Here is an 18,606-nt window from a genome sequence, read left to right as displayed (position 1 = left end):
AAATGGGGACAAAAACATGAGAAGGAGTAGCAATGATTGTTAAGTAATGCATCTTCTTTCTGGCGAATATAATGTAACCCTTCTATTAATTACAATAAAAAACAAAAAACACACACAAAAAAGAAAAAAAAAACATTCCTTATTCCAAAGCAGTTTCTCTTTTTCTTTCTGTACCTGATGAAATTGTCTTAGATGAATCAACAAGAGCCAAGCCACCAGGGCAAAGCAGAAACTTTTAAGTAACCCACTTTGATGGAAAAGATTCTCACAGAAACAGAACAAGGAAACTCCTCTGTACAACTCCACGCAGCCACTACCTTGCCAATTTGACTCAAAGCAGCCAGGGCGGGCATCATCTATTGTCACTCAGGGCCTTGGGGGGCGTGGCCTAGGGTTCTGTCCAATCACACACAGAGCCTCAGGGCGAGGGTGGGCTCTCGCAGTCTCGCGGGTCTTTGTTTCGGAAGCTCGCCATCTTGAGACCCTGGGGTAGGTGCACGTGAGTTACGGTTGTTTGGCTGGTTGCCCGCCAGATCGCAGAGAGTCGTCGGGAGTTCGCCTGGACCCCGGAGCCAGAAATGGTGTGTACACGTCCCGTCTCCTTAGGGCGGAGTGGTTGTTGGGAACTGGCGGGAACCTCCCTGTGATTGGACCCGGAGTCTGAAGGCTGGACTCTCGAGCCCCGGCTGTGGGATGAGGGCCGGGCCGGCAGCCGGGCCCTCGGGGCTCCCCTGACAGTGGGAGGGGGGCCGGGCCGGCGGCCGGGACCTCGGGGCTCCCCCTGACAGTGGGAGGGGGGCCGGGCCGGCGGCCGGGACCTCGGGGCTCCCCTGACAGTGGGAGGGGGGCCGGGCCTGCGGCCGGCATCTCGGGCTCCTGCCCGGTCCCCGAGCGGCGGGCGACCTCAGGTCCTGGCTGGTGGACGGTTCGTGTCGCTCCGCGTCCGCTGTCCGGAGTCTGCCCTCGGTGTGTGGTGACCTCCGGGAAGGTCATCAGAGGAGAATTCCCACCCTGTGCATGGGGTTCCTGCGTCAGAGCAACTGTGATCCTAGGGTTCCTGTCGCTCATTCTTCGTGAAGGGGTCTTTCTATGTCCGTGAGCTTTCTAGGTGTCGGGAATCTCAATCCCTGGCCCCCAAGTCTAGCTCTGCCTAGGTCTGGCAATAAATTTCTAAACTTGAACTTCCCCGCGGCATTCCCGATTTTATTACCTGTTTGCTCGCCTTGTTACTTTCAGAGTGACCACGCCTCTGAACCATGATCATCAGATCTCATCCTCTCCTCTTGAGTAAGGATCAGAGGCATTAGCCACAGGACTGCCCCCAGTTATGAGTTGAAAGGTGGTTTAGTGAAATTTTCTTGATCATCTTGTTTTCAACCTCCCAAATACCTAGAATTACAGACACGGGCATTGGTGCTGAGTCTTTCAACTTTTCAATAAAAAATGGTGTATGTAATAGTTGTGCTCACATTTTAGGAGCTTGGCCTTTTGCTTCTTTTCATTAAATATGCAAGTTAGTTTTTAAAACCCAGGTTGTCAATTAGCTTCCAAGTGTGTTCTAAACCTGTCTTGTGCTTTTTGACCGTGTCTGTGGATTGCTTGTAGTACATGGTTTCTACATCCATTTTAAAATCACATTGTTCGGTTGCATTAAATATCTTCAAATTAGTTTTCAATAATCTGTCACTAAGTCTACGGGAACTTTTCTTCTCCAAATGAAATTACATATCAAATAGTAAGTCTAATCTTTTGCACTGAATGACCTAGCACTACTTTTTTTTTCCTTATTTTTTAATATATTTTTTATTGTAATTAATAGAAGGGTTACATGATATTTGCGAGATAGAAGGTGCATTAATTCACATACATTGATACCCTTTCACATGTCTTGGTCCCCATTTCCATCACCCCCACCCCTCATCTTGTTTTCCCCCTTCCCTATCCAATTTCAAATAACCAAATAGAAATATATCCGATATATCAGGTAACAAAGTGAGATACTGTAACAATATGAGATAACCAAGGGACAGCAAAAGAAATGAGAGATAACGTAGTACCTTAAGGACAACAATCATTCATTATATGGCTTATATTTCTATATCCTAGAGGTCCTTTCATTTAGCGTCATACTATATGGCCTTATGTATCAAGATTTTGCTCTATTGCAAATCTCTGCTAGGAGAGCCCAAGGTTTCTACTGATTATGACAAATGAGAGAAACCATTGAGCCTAAGTTCCTTTGAGTCTGGCTTACTTCACTTAATATGATTTTTTCTAAGTCTTTCCATTTCCTAACAAATGGGACAATGTCATTCTTTCTGACAGCAGCATAGAATTTCATTGTGTACAAATACCACATCTTGTTGATCCATTCATCAACTGAGGGACATCTAGGTTGGTTCCATATCTTTGCTATGGTAAACAGTGCTGCAATGAACATTGTTGTGCTGGTGGATTTAGTATGTCCTTGTTTCTGGATGATTGGGTAAATGCCAAGTAGTGGAATTGCTGGGTCATAGGGGAGCTCTATGTTTAGTCTTTTGAGGAACTACCATATGGCTTTCCATAGTGGTTGAACAAGTTTGCACTCCCACCCACACTGTAGTAGTGATCCCTCCTGGCCACATCCCCTCCAGCATCTGTTGTTATTAGATTTCTTGATCCTGGCCATTCTAACTGGAGTGAGGTGGAATCTTAGAGTTGTTTTGATTTGCATTTCTTTTATGACCAGAGATGTTGAGCATTTCTTCATGTGTCTATAGGCCATTTTTGTTTCTTCTTCAGAGAAGACTCTCTTTAAGTCTTTGGTCCATTTTTTTAATGGGATGGTTGTTACTTTGGAGATTAGTTTTGGGTTGATTCAATTTTTTGAGCTGTTGATATATTTTAGATATGAGGCCTTTGTCTGTTGTATGGTTGGTGAAGATCTCCCACTCTGTAGGCTTCCTAATTAATTTACTAGCTATGTCCTTTGCCATACAAAAGCTCTGCAGTTTAATGCAGTCCCACTTATCCAGCCTTTCTCTGATTTGTTGTGATTCTTGGTCCTTATTAAGAAAGTTTCCACCTGTGCCAAAGAGGCCTAGTGTATCTCCTATTCCTTCTTGTAAAGTTTTCAGTGTGTCGGCTTTTACCTCCAGGTCTTTGATCCATTTGGAGTTAATTCTCTAGTGCAGGGTGACAAAGAAGGATCCAACTTTAGTTTTCTGCAGGTGCTTAACCAGTTCTGCCAGCACAACTTGTTGAAGAGGCTGTCTTTCTTCCATTCTATTTTTTTGGCTCCCTTGTCAAAGATTAGGTGGCCATAGGTCTGTGGTTTAATATCTGGGTCCTCAGTTCTATTCCATTGGTCTGCAGGCCTGTTCTTGTGCCAGTATCGAGCTGTTTTGATAATTATAGCTCTGTAATAGAGTCTAAAGTTTGGAATTGAAATTCCTCCGGTGCTGTTCTTTCTGCTAAGAAGTGTTTTTGCTATACGGGGTCTTTTATTATTCCATATGAAATTTTGGATTGCCTCTTCTATTTCTTTAAAGAATGACATTGGGATATTGATGGGTATTGCGTTGAATTTGTAGATAGCCCTTGGCAAGATTGTCATTTTGACGATGTTGATTCTTCCAATCCAGGAGCATGGGAGGTTTTTCCATTTCCTCAGTTCTGCTTTAATTTTCTTTTTCAGCGTTTTAAAGTTTTCATCAAAAAGGTCCTTTACATTCTTAGTTAAGGTAATTCCTAGGTACTTTATTTTCTTTGGAAGCTATTGCTTTCCTGATTATTGCCTCATTCCTTTCACTGTTGGTGTGGAGGAAGGCAGTTGATTTTTTTTTTTCAGAATTTCATTACTTTTTATTGTACACCAGCTAGTATATATTTTAGTTTTTTACAAAGAAAATGCTAAGAAAATTATGATCACGTTATTATGGTTTTAAAAAATCATAATTCCAGATTTCTTTACATATAAGATGGAATGGTTCAGCAGCTATGTCCACTGTCACAGACTTTAGTTCTGTTCAATGATATGGCACATCTGCAAAATTAACTACTCACACACAAAAAAGTCTCAAATACAGTAAAAGTGTACACATAATAAAGGTAATTTACAATGACAAATGAGGAATGTAGTTTATCTTGGCTGTGTTTAAGAAACTTAGGGTCTGGGGCCAGGAGTTTGGCCTAGTGGTTAAAGTGCTTGCCTAGCATGCATGAAGACCCGGGTTCGTTTCCTGGGTACCACATACATAGAAAAAAGCCAGAAGCGGTGTTGAGGCTCAAGTGGTAGAGCTCTAGCCTTGAGAAAGTCCAAGGACAGTGCTCAGGCCCTGAGCTCAAGCCCAGGACTGGAAAAAAAAAAAAAATGGGCCGGGAGTTTGGCCTAGTGGTAGAGTGCTTGCCTAGCATGCATGAAGACCCGGGTTTGATTCCTTGGTACCACATGCATAGAAAAAAGCTGGAATTGGTGCTGAGGCTCAAGTGGCATCATTAGGGTTAATTTTCTGATATCATTGAGGGTTATAGATTACTAGAGTTAGAAAATGGGTCAGATACTGTGTGAACTTGAACTTATTTAAAGTCCTGTGTTTTAAGAAGTTAGTGACCACCTTTTGTGGACAGTGTAGATTTTAGATTTCAGAGAGAAATACAAATTGTTTATAAATATCAACAGTTAACTAGTACCAGTGAGCAGATTACATTTGTTAGACTTGGATTAAGCTTTTAAGTGGAAAATCACTTGATTACCAGTTACTATTTACACCTTTATCAGTCATCACAGTATAGAAACACTCCTCTAGATGGGTCCTACTTGAGGCTCTATTGATCTAGCCTGGGCTTTTGTGCTTTTGCACATCAAAGTCTCATTAATGAAGACACATTAAATTCGTGTAGGATATCTTAACCTCCTTTTTGTTTTAGTGAAGGACACACCTGATGATATAGAATTAAGACTGCACAGTAGATCACAGTTCTTTTCAAGAGCATTTAATTCATCTTTTCTTGCTAGGAACAAGGATAGTTATAGACTGAACCTATATAGGAACTTCTATGTTATTTTATAATTACTAAATTTAATGCAGAAGCAAGCTTATTTTATTGATTCACCCTCCCCCTACCAGCTGCCTCAGATAATATAGAATACAGATCAAGCTGCATTGTATATAAGATGCATTGTATGTAAGACATGTTTATACAGAATGGAAACTTTTTTGGGGGATGTGATGGGGAAACCAGAACTGAAGAATTTGAGTGAAAAAAAATGTTTCATTACAGGGGTTTGTGTCATTTGAGGATGTGTCTGTGGATTTTACCTGGGAGGAGTGGCAGAATTTAGATGATGCTCAGAGAAACCTCTACAGGGATGTGATGCTGGAAACCTATAGCAGCCTGGTGTCTTTGGGTAAGCAAAAATTCTCAGTAATCTTAGTAGAAACCACTTCTACGATCTAATGCAGGTCTTTATTATATCTGAAGTGACCTATTTTACTTGCACCAGCTTACAGAATTCAGGTTATTTCAGTGTACAATTGGAAAGTCAGTGAACTGAGATATAGCACTTCTTTGTTATTGGGAACTTTTAAAATCCTTTCCTGTTAGCAATTTGAAATGTTGTAATTCATTGTTGCTAACTATAGTTGTGCTGTAGAATGTTGGGAGTTACTCCTTTTTTCCAGATATTCCCGTTTCTGTTAGCTGTCATCTTTCCATGCCATTTTCCCATACACGTCATCTTTTTTTATTACCATTTTTGGAATAGGGTCTTAGATTTTTGCTCACACCTAGACTGGACCATACTTCCTAACTACTGCACTTAGCCTTTTACTAGTTACAACTGAGGTCTTAGGGTTTTTGGTTTTTTTCTCCTAATTTGGCCTCAAATGGATCTTTGCCCTGCATCCTTAGTAGCTGGAATTACAGCTGTGCTTCACCATAACTTACACTTTTGACCTTTATTTTAGTTTTTATTTTGTTGATTGTGGGGCTTGAACTCCAGGTCTGAGCACTTTTGCTCAAGGCTATGTGCTCTACCACTTGGAGCCACAGTGCCACTTTTAGTTTTTGAGTTGTTAATTGGAGGTAAGAGTCTCATAGGGACTTTTCTACCCAGGATGGCTTAGAATGATCCTCAGACTTCAGCCTTCTGAGCAGCTAGGATTATAGGCATGAAGCACTAGTGTCTGCCCTTTTGACCATTCTGTTATTATTCAGACCTGTTAGGTCAAACCTAATAGGGATCCCTTGAGCTTGTTGAACCTGGTTATACATATCTTTGCTGTGATTAAAAAAAATGTCCCTTTTAGTCAGGTACTGGTGACTCATGCCTGTAATCCTAGCTACTCAGGAGTCTGAGAACTGAGGATTGTGGTTCAAAGCCAGCCTAAGAAGGAAAGCTGTGAGATTCCTTTATTTTTTATTTTTATCTTGCCAGTCCTGGGGCTTGAACTTAGGATCTGGGCACTGTCCTCGAATACTTTTTGCCCAAAGCTAGCACTCTGCCACTTGAGCCACAGAACTACTTACGGCTTTTTCTGTATGTTCGGTACCTACGAATTGAACCTAGGGCTTTGTGCATGCTAGGCGAGTACTCTACCACTAGGCTATGCTCCTGGCCTGAGATTTGTTTATTTGTTGGTTTCCTTTCTTTTCTTTTCCATGAGTTGTTATCTCCAGGTAACCACCAGAGAACCAGAAGTAGAAGTAGAGCTATGACTAAAAGTGGTACAGTGCTAGGCTTGAGCAAAAAGCTCAGAGACAGTATCTGGGCCTAGAGATCAAGCCCTGTGATCCACCACCACTACTACCAAAAGGAGATTAGATTTTTTTTTTTTGGGTGGGGGCTGGTTATTTCTGTGGTTGTTTTTAACTTGAGTGTTTTCAAATTCCATTGTCCTGAGATTTTTAGTTGAAAATGTCTGACTGTTTTCCTTTCATGACTTGTATCTTCGATTAATGTCCCCTACATTTCACAAACTGCCTTTTTGATTTTGTTTGTTATTTTCTTGTGTTTTAAGATATTACTTCTTTTTTGTCAGATGTGGAGCTTGAACTTAAAGCCTCGGTACTGTCTATGAGCCTTTGTGCTCAAGACTAGACCTCTGTCTACCACTTCAGCCAGAAGCACAACTTCTGGTTTTTGAGTGATTAAGAGATAAGAGTCTCATAAGGATAAGGGATTTTTTTTTTTCTGCTGGGATGGGGTTCAAATTGCCATCTCCAGATCTCAGCCAAACGGCTCCTGCCTGTGACTCATGCCTGTAATCCTAGCTATTCAGGAGGCTTTTTTTTTTTGCCAGTCCTGAGGCTTGAACTCCTGCCTGTGACTCATGCCTGTAATCCTAGCTACTCAGGAGGCTTTTTTTTTGCCAGTCCTGAGGCTTGAACTCGGGGCTTGCACTCTGTCCTTGAGGCTAGAGCTCTACCACTTGAGCTACATGTAGTACCACTAGTACCACTTCCAGGTTTTTTTTTTTTTTGTGGGCCATTGGGCTTGGACTTGGCCTGGGCGCTGTCCCTGAACTCTTCAGCTCAAGGCTACCTGCCCTACCCTTGAGCCAAGCCCCATTTCCCTTTTTCCAGAGGTTAATTGGAGGTAAGAGTCTCAGGTCCTTTTGTGCCAGGGCTGGCTTTGAACCTTTATCCTCAGATCTCAGCCTCTTGAGTAGTTAGGATTACAGGCATGAGCCATCCGCCTGGCACTTCCAACTTTTTCTATGTATGTGGTACCGAGGAATTGAACCCTGGTCTTCATGCATGCTGGGCAAGCACTCTACCACTAGGCCAAACTTCCCACCCCTTTATGGTTTTTTAAAATCATTCTTTTGTTTCTCAACCAATTCTAGTCTATTTACTTGCAAGGTTCCAGTCCTTGTACAATTTAAGTATAAACTCTCTTCATAAAATATTTGAATTGGTGTCATTGTTGCTTAGCTCCTAAGGTGGAGATTATGTCAATCTTCAGTATACCTGATGGGGTAGTTTGGCACAAATTTAACATCATTTCCTATTATTAGGTCATTGTGTTGTCAAACCTGAGGTGATCTTCAGGTTGGAGCGAGGTTCTGAGCCATGGATGGTAAAAGCAGCTGCAAACTGGAGTTACCCAGGTCAGTAAATGCTTAATGAGTGACTAGACTAGGAGAGGTCATCCAATATTGCTTGATTTTCATCAATATCCACCTCCAACTCTCCATCCTGACCTCAGTTTCCTGTCCTGAGGAAAGCTGATCTTATACATTGTATCATTATGTGTTTTTGTTGTTGTTGTTTTTGCCAGTCCTGGGCCTTGAACTCAGGACCTGAGCACTGTCCTTGGGCTTTCTCAAGGCTAGAGCTCTGCTACTTGAGCCGTAGCACCACTTCTGGCCTTTTCTGTGTATGTGGTACCAAGGAATCGAACCCAGGTCTTAGTATATGGTAGGCTAGCACTCCTACTACTAGGCCACACTCCCAGCCATAAGTATTTCATGTGTATGCATACATATGGTTCTTTTTGTTCTTAACATTTGATCACCTTCTACAAACTAGTCATTTTAAATTAGGATAATGTTAAACATCACATTTCCATGCTGTTGAGATTGAAAATGGAACAAATGCATATATTTGATAGTAAGATGAGAGCTATGGAGAATATTTTACCAAGGTGAAATATTAGGTCATTAGTGTAAGAATGTTCTTCATTTTTATACTTGAATTTCATGAAAATTGTTCATGTGTTGATCATAAATATAGCTATTTGTATGCATTTTAGATGTCCAGAAAGAGAATGACCTGAATGAGTCAAGTCACAAAAATCAAGACAGAGGCTTATGGCAACTTAGAGTTACCAGCAACAGCACATCAAATGAGAAGGTTGAATTCGGCAAATTACTTAATGAGAGTTCAAATCATGTTTCAAGTCTGATTGCAGAGAATCAAAAGCCTTCAGGAATGAAGCCCAGGACACTTAATTTATGGCAGAAGGTGCATCTTTCTAATGAGCCTGGTGAGATGAAGGCTGGAGAGGAACCTGATGGTCTTAATGAAACTCAGAAGGCCCTCAGGCATTCTGAGCATCTTAGTGTGCCCAACAAAAGTCATGCTGGACAAAAGAACTTACAAAGAAAAGCTTTCAGCATGAAGGCACTGTGGAGACATAAGAGGTTACTTGTAGGACATATCTCCACTAAGGGTGGTGAATTTGGGAAAGCCTTTAATAAGGTAGCACATACTACCCAAGAGGTAATTCAGGCAAGAGAGGAAACTTTTAAATATACTGTGTGTGGGAAAACATTTTATAAAAAATCTAAACATACTAAACGTGCAAAAAGATACAAAGGGCAAAAATACGAATGTAATGATTGTCAGAAATCTTTTATTAAGAAATCAAACTTTATAAAACATCAGAGAACACATACAGGAGAAAAGCCCTATAGATGTAATGAGTGTGGGAAATTCTTTTGTCAGAAGATAGAACTAACTGTGCATCGGAGAAACCACAGAGGAGCAAAAGCCTATGAAGTTTATGAATGTGAAGAAAATTTTAACCAAAAGCAAAACCTTACCAGACATCAGAAAAATCAGACACGTGAAAAACCCTATGGATGCAATTTATGTGGAAAATCTTTTTATCGGAAGTCACATCTTTATAGGCATCAGAGAGTCCACACAGGTGTGAAGCCCTATAAATGTACGTTTAAAGAATGTAGAAAAAGTTTCTTCCATAACTCATCCCTTATTATACATCAGAGAACTCACACAGGTGAGAAGCCCTATGAATGTAAAAAATGTAGGAAAACTTTCTACTCTAAGTCTGACTTGAATGTACATCAGAGAACGCACACTGGTAATAAACCATATGCATGTGAACAATGTAGGAAAACTTTTTACTCTAAGTCACACCTCAGTATACATCAGAAAATCCACACAGGTGATAGACCATATGCTTGTGAAGAATGTAGGAAAACTTTCAACCGTAAATCAAACTTCACTGTACATAAGAGAACTCACGCAGGTGATAAACCCTATGAGTGTAATACGTGTGGAAAAACCTTTCATCGGAAGTCTCATCTCCACATGCATCAGCGGACTCACACTGGTGAGAAACCACATGCATGTAAAGAATGTAGGAAGACCTTCTATCAAAAGTCTAGTCTTACCAGGCATCAGATAATTCACACAGGTAACAAACCATATTCTTGTGAGGAATGTAGGAAAACTTTCCTACATAAGTCATCCCTGACTGTACATCAAAGAAGTCACACAGGTAACAAACCATATACTTGTGAAAAATGTAGGAAAGCTTTCTACTGTAAGTCACATCTCACTGTACATCAGAGAATTCACACAGGTGAAAAGCCCTATGAATGCAAGCAATGTACAAAAGCTTTTTACCAGAAATCACATCTCAACAGGCATCAGGTAATTCATGGAAATGAGAAACAATTTGAATGTAAAGAATGTTTGAAAACTTTCTACCATAAGTCAACTCTCAAGACACATCAGAGAATTCACTTGCGAGAGAATCCTGTAATAACGCTGTTTGAATGTGACCAATGTTTGAAAACTTTCCACCATAAGTCTTCACTGAGACTACATCAGAGAATTCATACACGAAATAATTCAGTAAAAACAATGGAAAACTCCTTTGCAGAAGCCATCTTTACCAGAAAGTTCACATAGGGGAAACATCTTAAAAATAAATGTGGTGAGTTTGTGAGAAGGCATATCAGCAGGCATCTAGGGACCTGGACAGCAATCTAGCATAGCACATACTGGCCTATTTCACTGGACACAGCCTGCATCTTATTATTTGAAGGACCATGTACTTGACCTTTACAGTGGAATATAGGTGCATGTAGTGATATTCAGATACCCCATATAAATATTCGCATTAAGTTCTTTCTCCCTGAGTTCTGCTGAGCCCTGGCTTGATGTCAACAAGACCCCTAGAATGGGCCAACTAGAAGGTTATTGCCATTTAAGATGAACATATCTAATTTAGAAGAGTAAAGATCTTTCCATCTCTGAGAAATGCCCTGTTGAGCCATTGTGATGATTGTTTGCATTACAGTGTAAACCTGCTGTAGCTCATGTGAGACAAGTCCTTTTACATTGCAGAATTGTCACAAGGAGAAACTGCTTGTAATTCTGAAGTCACTTTATAGAAAACAAAATTATGTGCAGAAGTACTAATAAAGTATGCCTCATAGGGCAATTTTACCTAACACATTGCATAAAGTCTTCATAAATCACTTTAATATTGGAAAGCTTTCTACTTTCTCAACTTTCATGTTTCAGTAGTTTGTAATGAAGCAAAACTACCCATTTCTATTAATTTGATGGTAATTTTTAACTGGAGTGTTATAGTATTGGAAATTATTTTTAAAATATCCAGTCACATAACAATAAATGAATTTAATATTACCATTCTTAGTATATTGGATTATATCTTGTGATGTTTTTGGTATTCATGAATATGGGTTGGTGTCGGGGGTTTTTAGTCCTTGGTCCCTTCCGACCTGCAGGAGGAATAGGGAGAACAGCCTGGACCAGGATGCGCCGAGAAAGGAGAGGGCCAACTGACTGCCCGCACCCAGCCCTCCCTCCACGGAGGACAATCGTATGTGTCAGGGAGACCCATCAAGGCAGGAACTAGTTTGTTGAGGAAGTCTATTCAGCTAATATAGGATGAAGGAGCCTATCAGCACAAAGGTGGGCAGGGCGGGGGAGGTCATTGAGGAAGTCCATAAAGCTAACATAGGAATCCTGTGCTGTCTGAGAGGATGGAAGGGTTGGGGCCTATCCCAGAGGTGGCCTTACTCCAGGACGGGAGAGCCTGGTCCAACCAGGTGGCAAGGCACCATCTCAGCCAGGGGCGGTCCCAAGACCAGGAAATGAGCACTGGGCCACGAGTTAGGCCTCCTTTTACAGTACAGGTTTCTATTTCCCTGATGTGACGTGCCCCACAGGTTGGAAGTCATTTTTGGTATCTAGTAGATTGTATCCAGGCATGCTTTTAAACAACTTCCAGCAGAATGTTAATTCAAATATATATGATTTGTGTATATGAGCATTTTTTATATGTTTTCCTTATTGGGACCCAGTGCAACTTCTAAGAATATGTAATTTGTATTACATAGTAATTGAGCCTGAGATTGTACATGAGTACATGTTTGGCATATGTAGGGCACTATTAATTTCCAGCATGAATATGTGTATGTAATGTGAATTATATATGTGGGATATATCATGGTGTGACAAAGTTTTTCTCATTTACAGGGGAACCCATTGGCACAGCGGGTAATTCTTAGCCACTAAGAAATCTGAGATCTGAGGATAGTAGTTTGAAACTAGCCCAAGCAGCAAAGGCTGCCTCTTAACCACCAGAAAGCCAGAAGTGGAGCTTTGGTTCAAATAGGGGAGCACCATATTTGAACAAAAGAGATCAAGGAGAGTGCCTAGGCCCCGAGGTCAAGCAAGTAAAAATAGATTTAATGGGAACATAATGGAAATTGACAAACATTTAAGTTGCTGAACCCGATGTCTGAATTCTATGTCTGAAACGTAGTTCTTATGTCATCCAACTTCATATAAAGCAGTCTCTGAAAAACATTAATTCCCCTATGTGCAGCCTATGTGTTGTCTAACAGACATGGATACTCACAACTCCAAGCCCTTAGAGGCCTTAGAAAACAGACAAGGCTTTAAGCTCCAACACTCTAGTTGGAGGTTTATTACTGAGGGGTTTTAACCACCATTTTTACAGTTCTTTTAATCTTTGGCTTCCAGCAGTGAGCAGTGGCAGCAGCAAGGTGGTACCTTCTAGTGTTAGTGTTGTTTCATAGGACACCTTACAGGTGTTCTAAGTCTAGAATATTAGGATTCTCAGCCTTTAACATCAGTAGTGCTACAACTCATAGGCCTCAAGTGTTTTGGCCCTTGGAGGTTCTCTGGAACTATTCCCAGCAACCAAGGCCTGTATTGTCTCTATCTGCTTACTGCCTTTCATCTTTTGGCTCTGGTTTGGCACTTCTCAACTTCTGTTGACTTTGCTATCTGTATTGTTTCTGCCTCAGCTGCTGTCACTGCTTCCACCATCAGCATCAACCATTGCTTCCATTTACCAGCAAAGGTTTTTACTAAAATTTGTAATCAGGAGGCAGCACAGAGGGTGTTACCTGGATGGTGGGTATGAGCAGCATGCTTATATAACCTGAAGGGGTGTGTGGCTAGAGTGTTTGCACCAATCACAGCCCTTCATGCAAATGAAGATTTTTATTTGCACCAGTTATGAGACAGTTGCTCTCCTGCCCAGTTGTCCAGGAGAGGCAGGTTCCTCAGTCTGTCACAGAATATGAACACATGAGGTTATGCAGTTCATAAATTTAAGTAGACACAAGAGAAGGACAGAAAAGGAAGCGGAAGGTGATCTCTAGGAGGGGATTTTTTAGCAGAGAATAATTGGAAACTGAAGCAGAGGCTATCAGCACAACTCCTAATCAAGTATTTGGACTAGAAACTAGTGAACAGTTCAACACATAAGGATACTATACAAATCCAGAAGTAGGACAACTGGCTTACTAAGAATCTAATAATTGGAAAGACCAGTTTAAGAGACAATTAGAACCTGGTTTGCATAAAAAGGGCATTGGCTAGAAATGATTTAATGGGCTGTCTGTGTATAATCCTAGCTACTAGGAAGGCTAAGACAGGTTTGCTTATATTCCCAGCTACTAGGAAGGTTGTGGTTTGAGATCAGTCCAGAAAAAATTTAAGACTGGAAAAAAAAAGTCCGGTATGGTGATACATGCCTGTAATTGCAGCTGTCTAGGAAGTATAAATAGGTGGACATGGGACTAGGGTCCAAGTTGGCAGGCCCAGGCAGAAGCAAGAGCTCCAACTTGAAAAACCAAAGCAGAAATGGATTGTGGGTTGAAGTGTTAAAGAGTTCAAACCCTAGTAGTGGGAAAAAAAAATCAATGGGTAATAATATATATGTGTATATATTATGAAATGCTACTATGAATTGCGAAATACTACTGTGCTAGGTTGTAGACAATTCGTTGGGAAATACATGTGAATATTTAGTAGTGAAGAGTCCTGGTATCTACGTTTTTGGTAAAAATTCAGCTAGCTAGCTAACAAGTCAGATGGGTGGATAGAGAAAAACAGATTAAGTGAATAGATAGGTAAATATCACCACTACATACTCTGTTCCTTGAATATGATCAGGACCTCTAATGTGCTACTAATAGGAAACAACACAAATGATGTGATGCTTCTTCCATGATTGTGCTAGAGAAGACTTATAATTGAAGCTAATGTTTTTTCCACCTTAAGAAGCAAGGTGCCATATTGACAGCTTCCACAGAATGATCCACAAATGGGCAAGCAGCCAACGTGAGTACAGGACCCTCATTCCCAAGTAAACTTCTCAGCAGCCAAGTAAATTTGGAATGAAGTAGTTTATCCCCATCAAGCCTCCATATGAAATGCATCTTTGTGAGATCCTGAATAAGATCCCCTGAGATAATGTCCTACTTCAGTAATAGAACGTATTTTCCCTGCAAAATATCAAGTGGAAGATGAATATGGAATTTATTATGACAATGTTTTTAGTTCCCTGTTTAAAAAGCTCTGCATAAAAGCAATGATTCCTTCAGCCTGAGAGCTCTATTAGCACTCATACAATTCATATAGCTTTGCATCCTGTTTAGTTTTTCAATTCTGGTGCCCTTTGCACAGTCACAATTTTGTCCGGTTCCCTACGGGTACAGTCAGCTCTGCTGTACAGTGGGATCTGTGGGTAGTGGGCAGTGCCACCTTGTGGCCACTCAGAATACCGCTGTTCAGCGTGGAGGAGAGATTGAAGTTGATTTAGTGGTGGTGAGCAGTGTACAAACGTGAGTGATGTGGAATGTGGAATAGGACATCGATGGAGCAATTGAGGACTGTTTTACATTGTGATGAGAGTGTCTTGAATATTTGGAGACAGGAAAACAAATTATTTACAAGCTAGAATGAGTTTGTAAACACTCTGGATAGTATGTAAATGTACACAAATGTGTTAAATTGAGTTATAGTAGATTCGGGCAAAACCATAGTTCAACAAAATAAACACCATGAAAATGGTACCTAAAGTGGTTGGGGTGGACCAAGGTTGGGGGTAGATGAGTGAAATGAAGAAATGGAGTGAATGCAGTTAAAAAAAGAGACAGATATTGTATATCCTACAAATAAAAGAGGGGGGTTGGAAGGATTAATGAGAAAGTTGAAAGGGGTAACATTGATCATTACCCCTTTTTTTGGAGTCAGACTACTTTGTTGGATGGCAACTTCTTTGTACAGCTACTTAAAGATAATAAAAGAAAGTAGCTCAAGATGTCTACAAGAAGGTCATGAGGAACCCCCTGCTTGAGAGCTTGTCAGAAATGCAGAGTCCTAGGCCACACTCAGGAGTCAGATTCTGCACTTGGTAACAAGTATGGCGACACCTGCACAGAGAGCGTGAGGTGTTCTGTGGGACAGTGTTACTGAAGGGTTTGGCTCTTCAAATTTAGACTTAGAATTGGTTTCAAATTCTGGATCGGCCACTTACTAGTTTTGAACACTTTGGCGTGTAATACTTGCCAGCCTCAGTTTCCTTGACTGCAAATAATATTAATGCACTGGACTACTGGAGACAACTTCATACAAACTTAATATCCTTAACATTTATTACAGTCATAGCAATGTTTGAAAAAATTATTATTGCTTAATTGATGAAGCAAGAAAGGATAAATCCTGCCAAATGATAAATCCACCTTAAAACTTCTTGTGTGTGGGTCAGTCTAGGGACTGGAGCTCAGGACCTAGGCTCTGTCCCAGAGCTTGCTTGGCTCAAGGCTGACAACGTACTACTTGAGCCCCAGCTGTACTTTTTGCTCTTTTGGTATATTTGTCTGCCCTGGCTTCAAACTGTAATCCTCAGATCTCAGCCTTAAATTCTATTTTTGGTGAAACTTCAACAATATTTGCCTCATTCTGTGGAAAATAAAGAGCACAGAATACTTTCTGTATAATATTGATGCTTTATATAGATTGAGAATTTTACTTTGGCTGCAGTAAAAAAGATAGATTATAGCCAGGCATTGATGGTTCATGCCTGAAATTCAAGCTACTCAGGAGGATGAGATTTGAAGATTGCTGTTCAAAGCTAGCTGAGGCAGGAAGGTTTGTGAGACTCATCTCCAATAAGTTACCAAAAAAAAAAAAAAAAGTTGGGCCAGGAGTTTGGTCTAATGGTAGAGTGCTTGCCTAGTATTCACAAAGACCCAGGTTCAATTCCTTGGCACCACATACTAGAAAAAAGCCAGAAGTGCTGCTGCGGCTCAAGTGGTAGAGCTCTAGCCTTGAGAAAGTCCAAGGGACAGTGCTCAGGTCCCGAGCTCAAGCCCAGAACTGGCAAAAAAAAAAAAAAAAGCTGGAAATACAGTTTTGGCTCAAGTGGTGTAGTTAGCCTTGAACTGAAGAAGCTCAGTGGCAGCACCCAGGCCCTGAGTTCAAGCCCAAGGATGGGCCACATGAAAATGAAGAAAAAAGACTGAGCTGGACACTGGTGGCTAATCATTGTAACCCCAGCTGTTTGGGAAGCAGAAATTAGGAGGATCCTGGTTTAGTATAGTCAAGTGTGTCCAATATAATCCAGGATGGCCCAACAGAATAAACGAAACTGCTTCCAGTGACTTGAAATCTAAGCATCTGTCCACTATTTCCACAGCAACTCATTCCAATTCCTATTTGTAATCATAACTAACATATAGTATTGATTTCTTTTTTTCCAGTCTCTGTCTTGAACTCAGAGTTTGAGCACTGTTCCTGAGTTCTTTTGCTCAAGACTAGCACTCTACCACTTCAATCCACAGCACCATTTCCAGATTTTTAGTTGTTAATTGTAGGTAAGCATCTCACAAGGGCTTTTCTGCCCGAGCTGGCTTCAAACCATGATCTTCAGTTCTCAGCCTCCTGAGCAGGTAGGATTACAGGCTTGAGCCTCCAGCACCCAGCTTGTGTTAGTATTTCCTACTTTGCGAAGTGGTTTTTCCTAGCATACCAACTGAACATATCAATAGATTGAGTTGTACACAAGGTTGTGTTTATTCTTTAAGTTGTTTTTAATCTCAAGACTCTGTCTTTCATTTCTCTCTTCTAAAAATGTGAATTTGGTTTTAACGTGGTGTGTCCTTCATGAATTCCTGTTGGATGCTTGGTTTACAGAGTGGTGCTATTATGAGATGTAGCCGCATAGGAAGTCTAAGTTCTGTTGGAGGCCCTGCCTTTGGAAGGACCCTAGTTCCTCTCCTTCTGCCATCTGCTATGAGTAACTCACCATACCATCCATTATGAGGTCCTTAGCAAGCCCAAGCTGATCCAGGTTTTGTGCATTCAAATGTCCAAAAGTGTGACCTAAGCAACATTTTTTCTTTATGAAGTTACCCTGTCCCAGATGTTTTCTTATAGTAACAAAAATAGAGTAGACATTGAGCATTGATGTTTTGTGTCTGTTTATGGACAGACACACTATTATCTGAGGTTCCAGATTTTCCATTTGCTCCATATTTTTGTCTTTTTTCATATTAACACTATTTACTTTGCCAGGTACTGGTGGCTCACACCTGTAGTCCTGCTTACTCAGGAGGTAGAGATCTGAGAATCACAGAAGACTGCCTGGGCAGAAATGCCTCCTGAAATTCTTATTTCCAAAAAACCAGGAAGTGAAGCTGTGGCTCAAAGTGACAGAACGCTGCCCTTAGCAGCTTAGTACAAGCCCCACAACAGACCAAAAAAACCCAAAAAACAAAACCCCAAAAACCAAACACAACTTGTTTATTTTGTGCTATCAAGGGGCTATTTTAACATGTGAAAGTATTCATTAACTCTTCTATTGACATCCCCATGAACATTCTCCCTCTTATCTTCTTCCCAGTTTTCTTTTCAAATGACTTGCAGCAAGATTCCCTGAACACAATGTTGACCATATTCACTTTTTTTTGCCAGTCCTGGGGCTTGAACTCAGGGCCTGAGCTCTGTCGTTGGACACTTTTGTTCAAGTCCTGGGGCTTGAAACTCAGGGCCTGGGCTCTATCGTTGGACACTTTTGCTCAAGGCTAGTGCTCTGCCACTTGAGCCACAGTGCCACTTTCAGCTTTTACTGTATATGTGGCACCTAGGAGTCGAACCCAGGACTTCATGCATGCTAGGCCAGCACTCTACCACTAGGCCCCTGACCATATTCATTTTTTTTTTTGCCAGTCCTGGGCTTGGGCTCAGGGCCTGAGCACTGTCCTTGGGTTTTTCCTCAAGGCTAGAGTTCTACCACTTGAGCCACAGCACCACTTCTGCCTTTTTTCTATGTTATGTAGTACCAAGGAATTGAACCTGGGTCTTCATGCATGCTAGGCAAGCACTCTACCACTAGGCCAAACTCCTGGCCCTCCATATTTATTTTAACAACAATCATTTGATGCAGGATGAAAGAAAAGTGTATTTGTGTTCTTGATAGCATTCATAGGTCAGAAGGGTTTTGGTTCATGTTAGCTTTTGAGTTAAGGTTAGGGTTAAGGTGAGATAAAGATCAAAATGAATTTTCTACCAATA

General features: G+C 41.0%; 1 protein-coding gene across 1 annotated transcript; it reads left to right on the top strand.

Annotated features, from left to right (window-relative positions):
- The first annotated feature begins 475 nt into the window (after positions 1-475).
- Positions 476-11,195, top strand: LOC150057391 (uncharacterized). Its single transcript, XM_090340160.1, has 4 exons — positions 476-581; positions 5,266-5,392; positions 8,004-8,096; positions 8,741-11,195. The coding sequence occupies exons 1-4, from the start codon at positions 579-581 to the stop codon at positions 10,648-10,650; spliced, it is 2,133 nt and encodes a 710-aa protein (XP_090196286.1). The 5' UTR covers positions 476-578; the 3' UTR covers positions 10,651-11,195.
- The last annotated feature ends 7,411 nt before the right edge of the window (positions 11,196-18,606 follow it).

This window comes from Megascapheus bottae, chromosome 10, assembly GCF_031878675.1.
Source record: "Megascapheus bottae isolate mThoBot1 chromosome 10, mThoBot2.hap1, whole genome shotgun sequence".
NCBI classification, from domain to species: domain Eukaryota; kingdom Metazoa; phylum Chordata; class Mammalia; order Rodentia; family Geomyidae; genus Megascapheus; species Megascapheus bottae.
The sequence above is the reverse complement of the archived record's forward strand: the minus strand, read 5'-3'. Positions and strand labels throughout refer to the sequence as shown.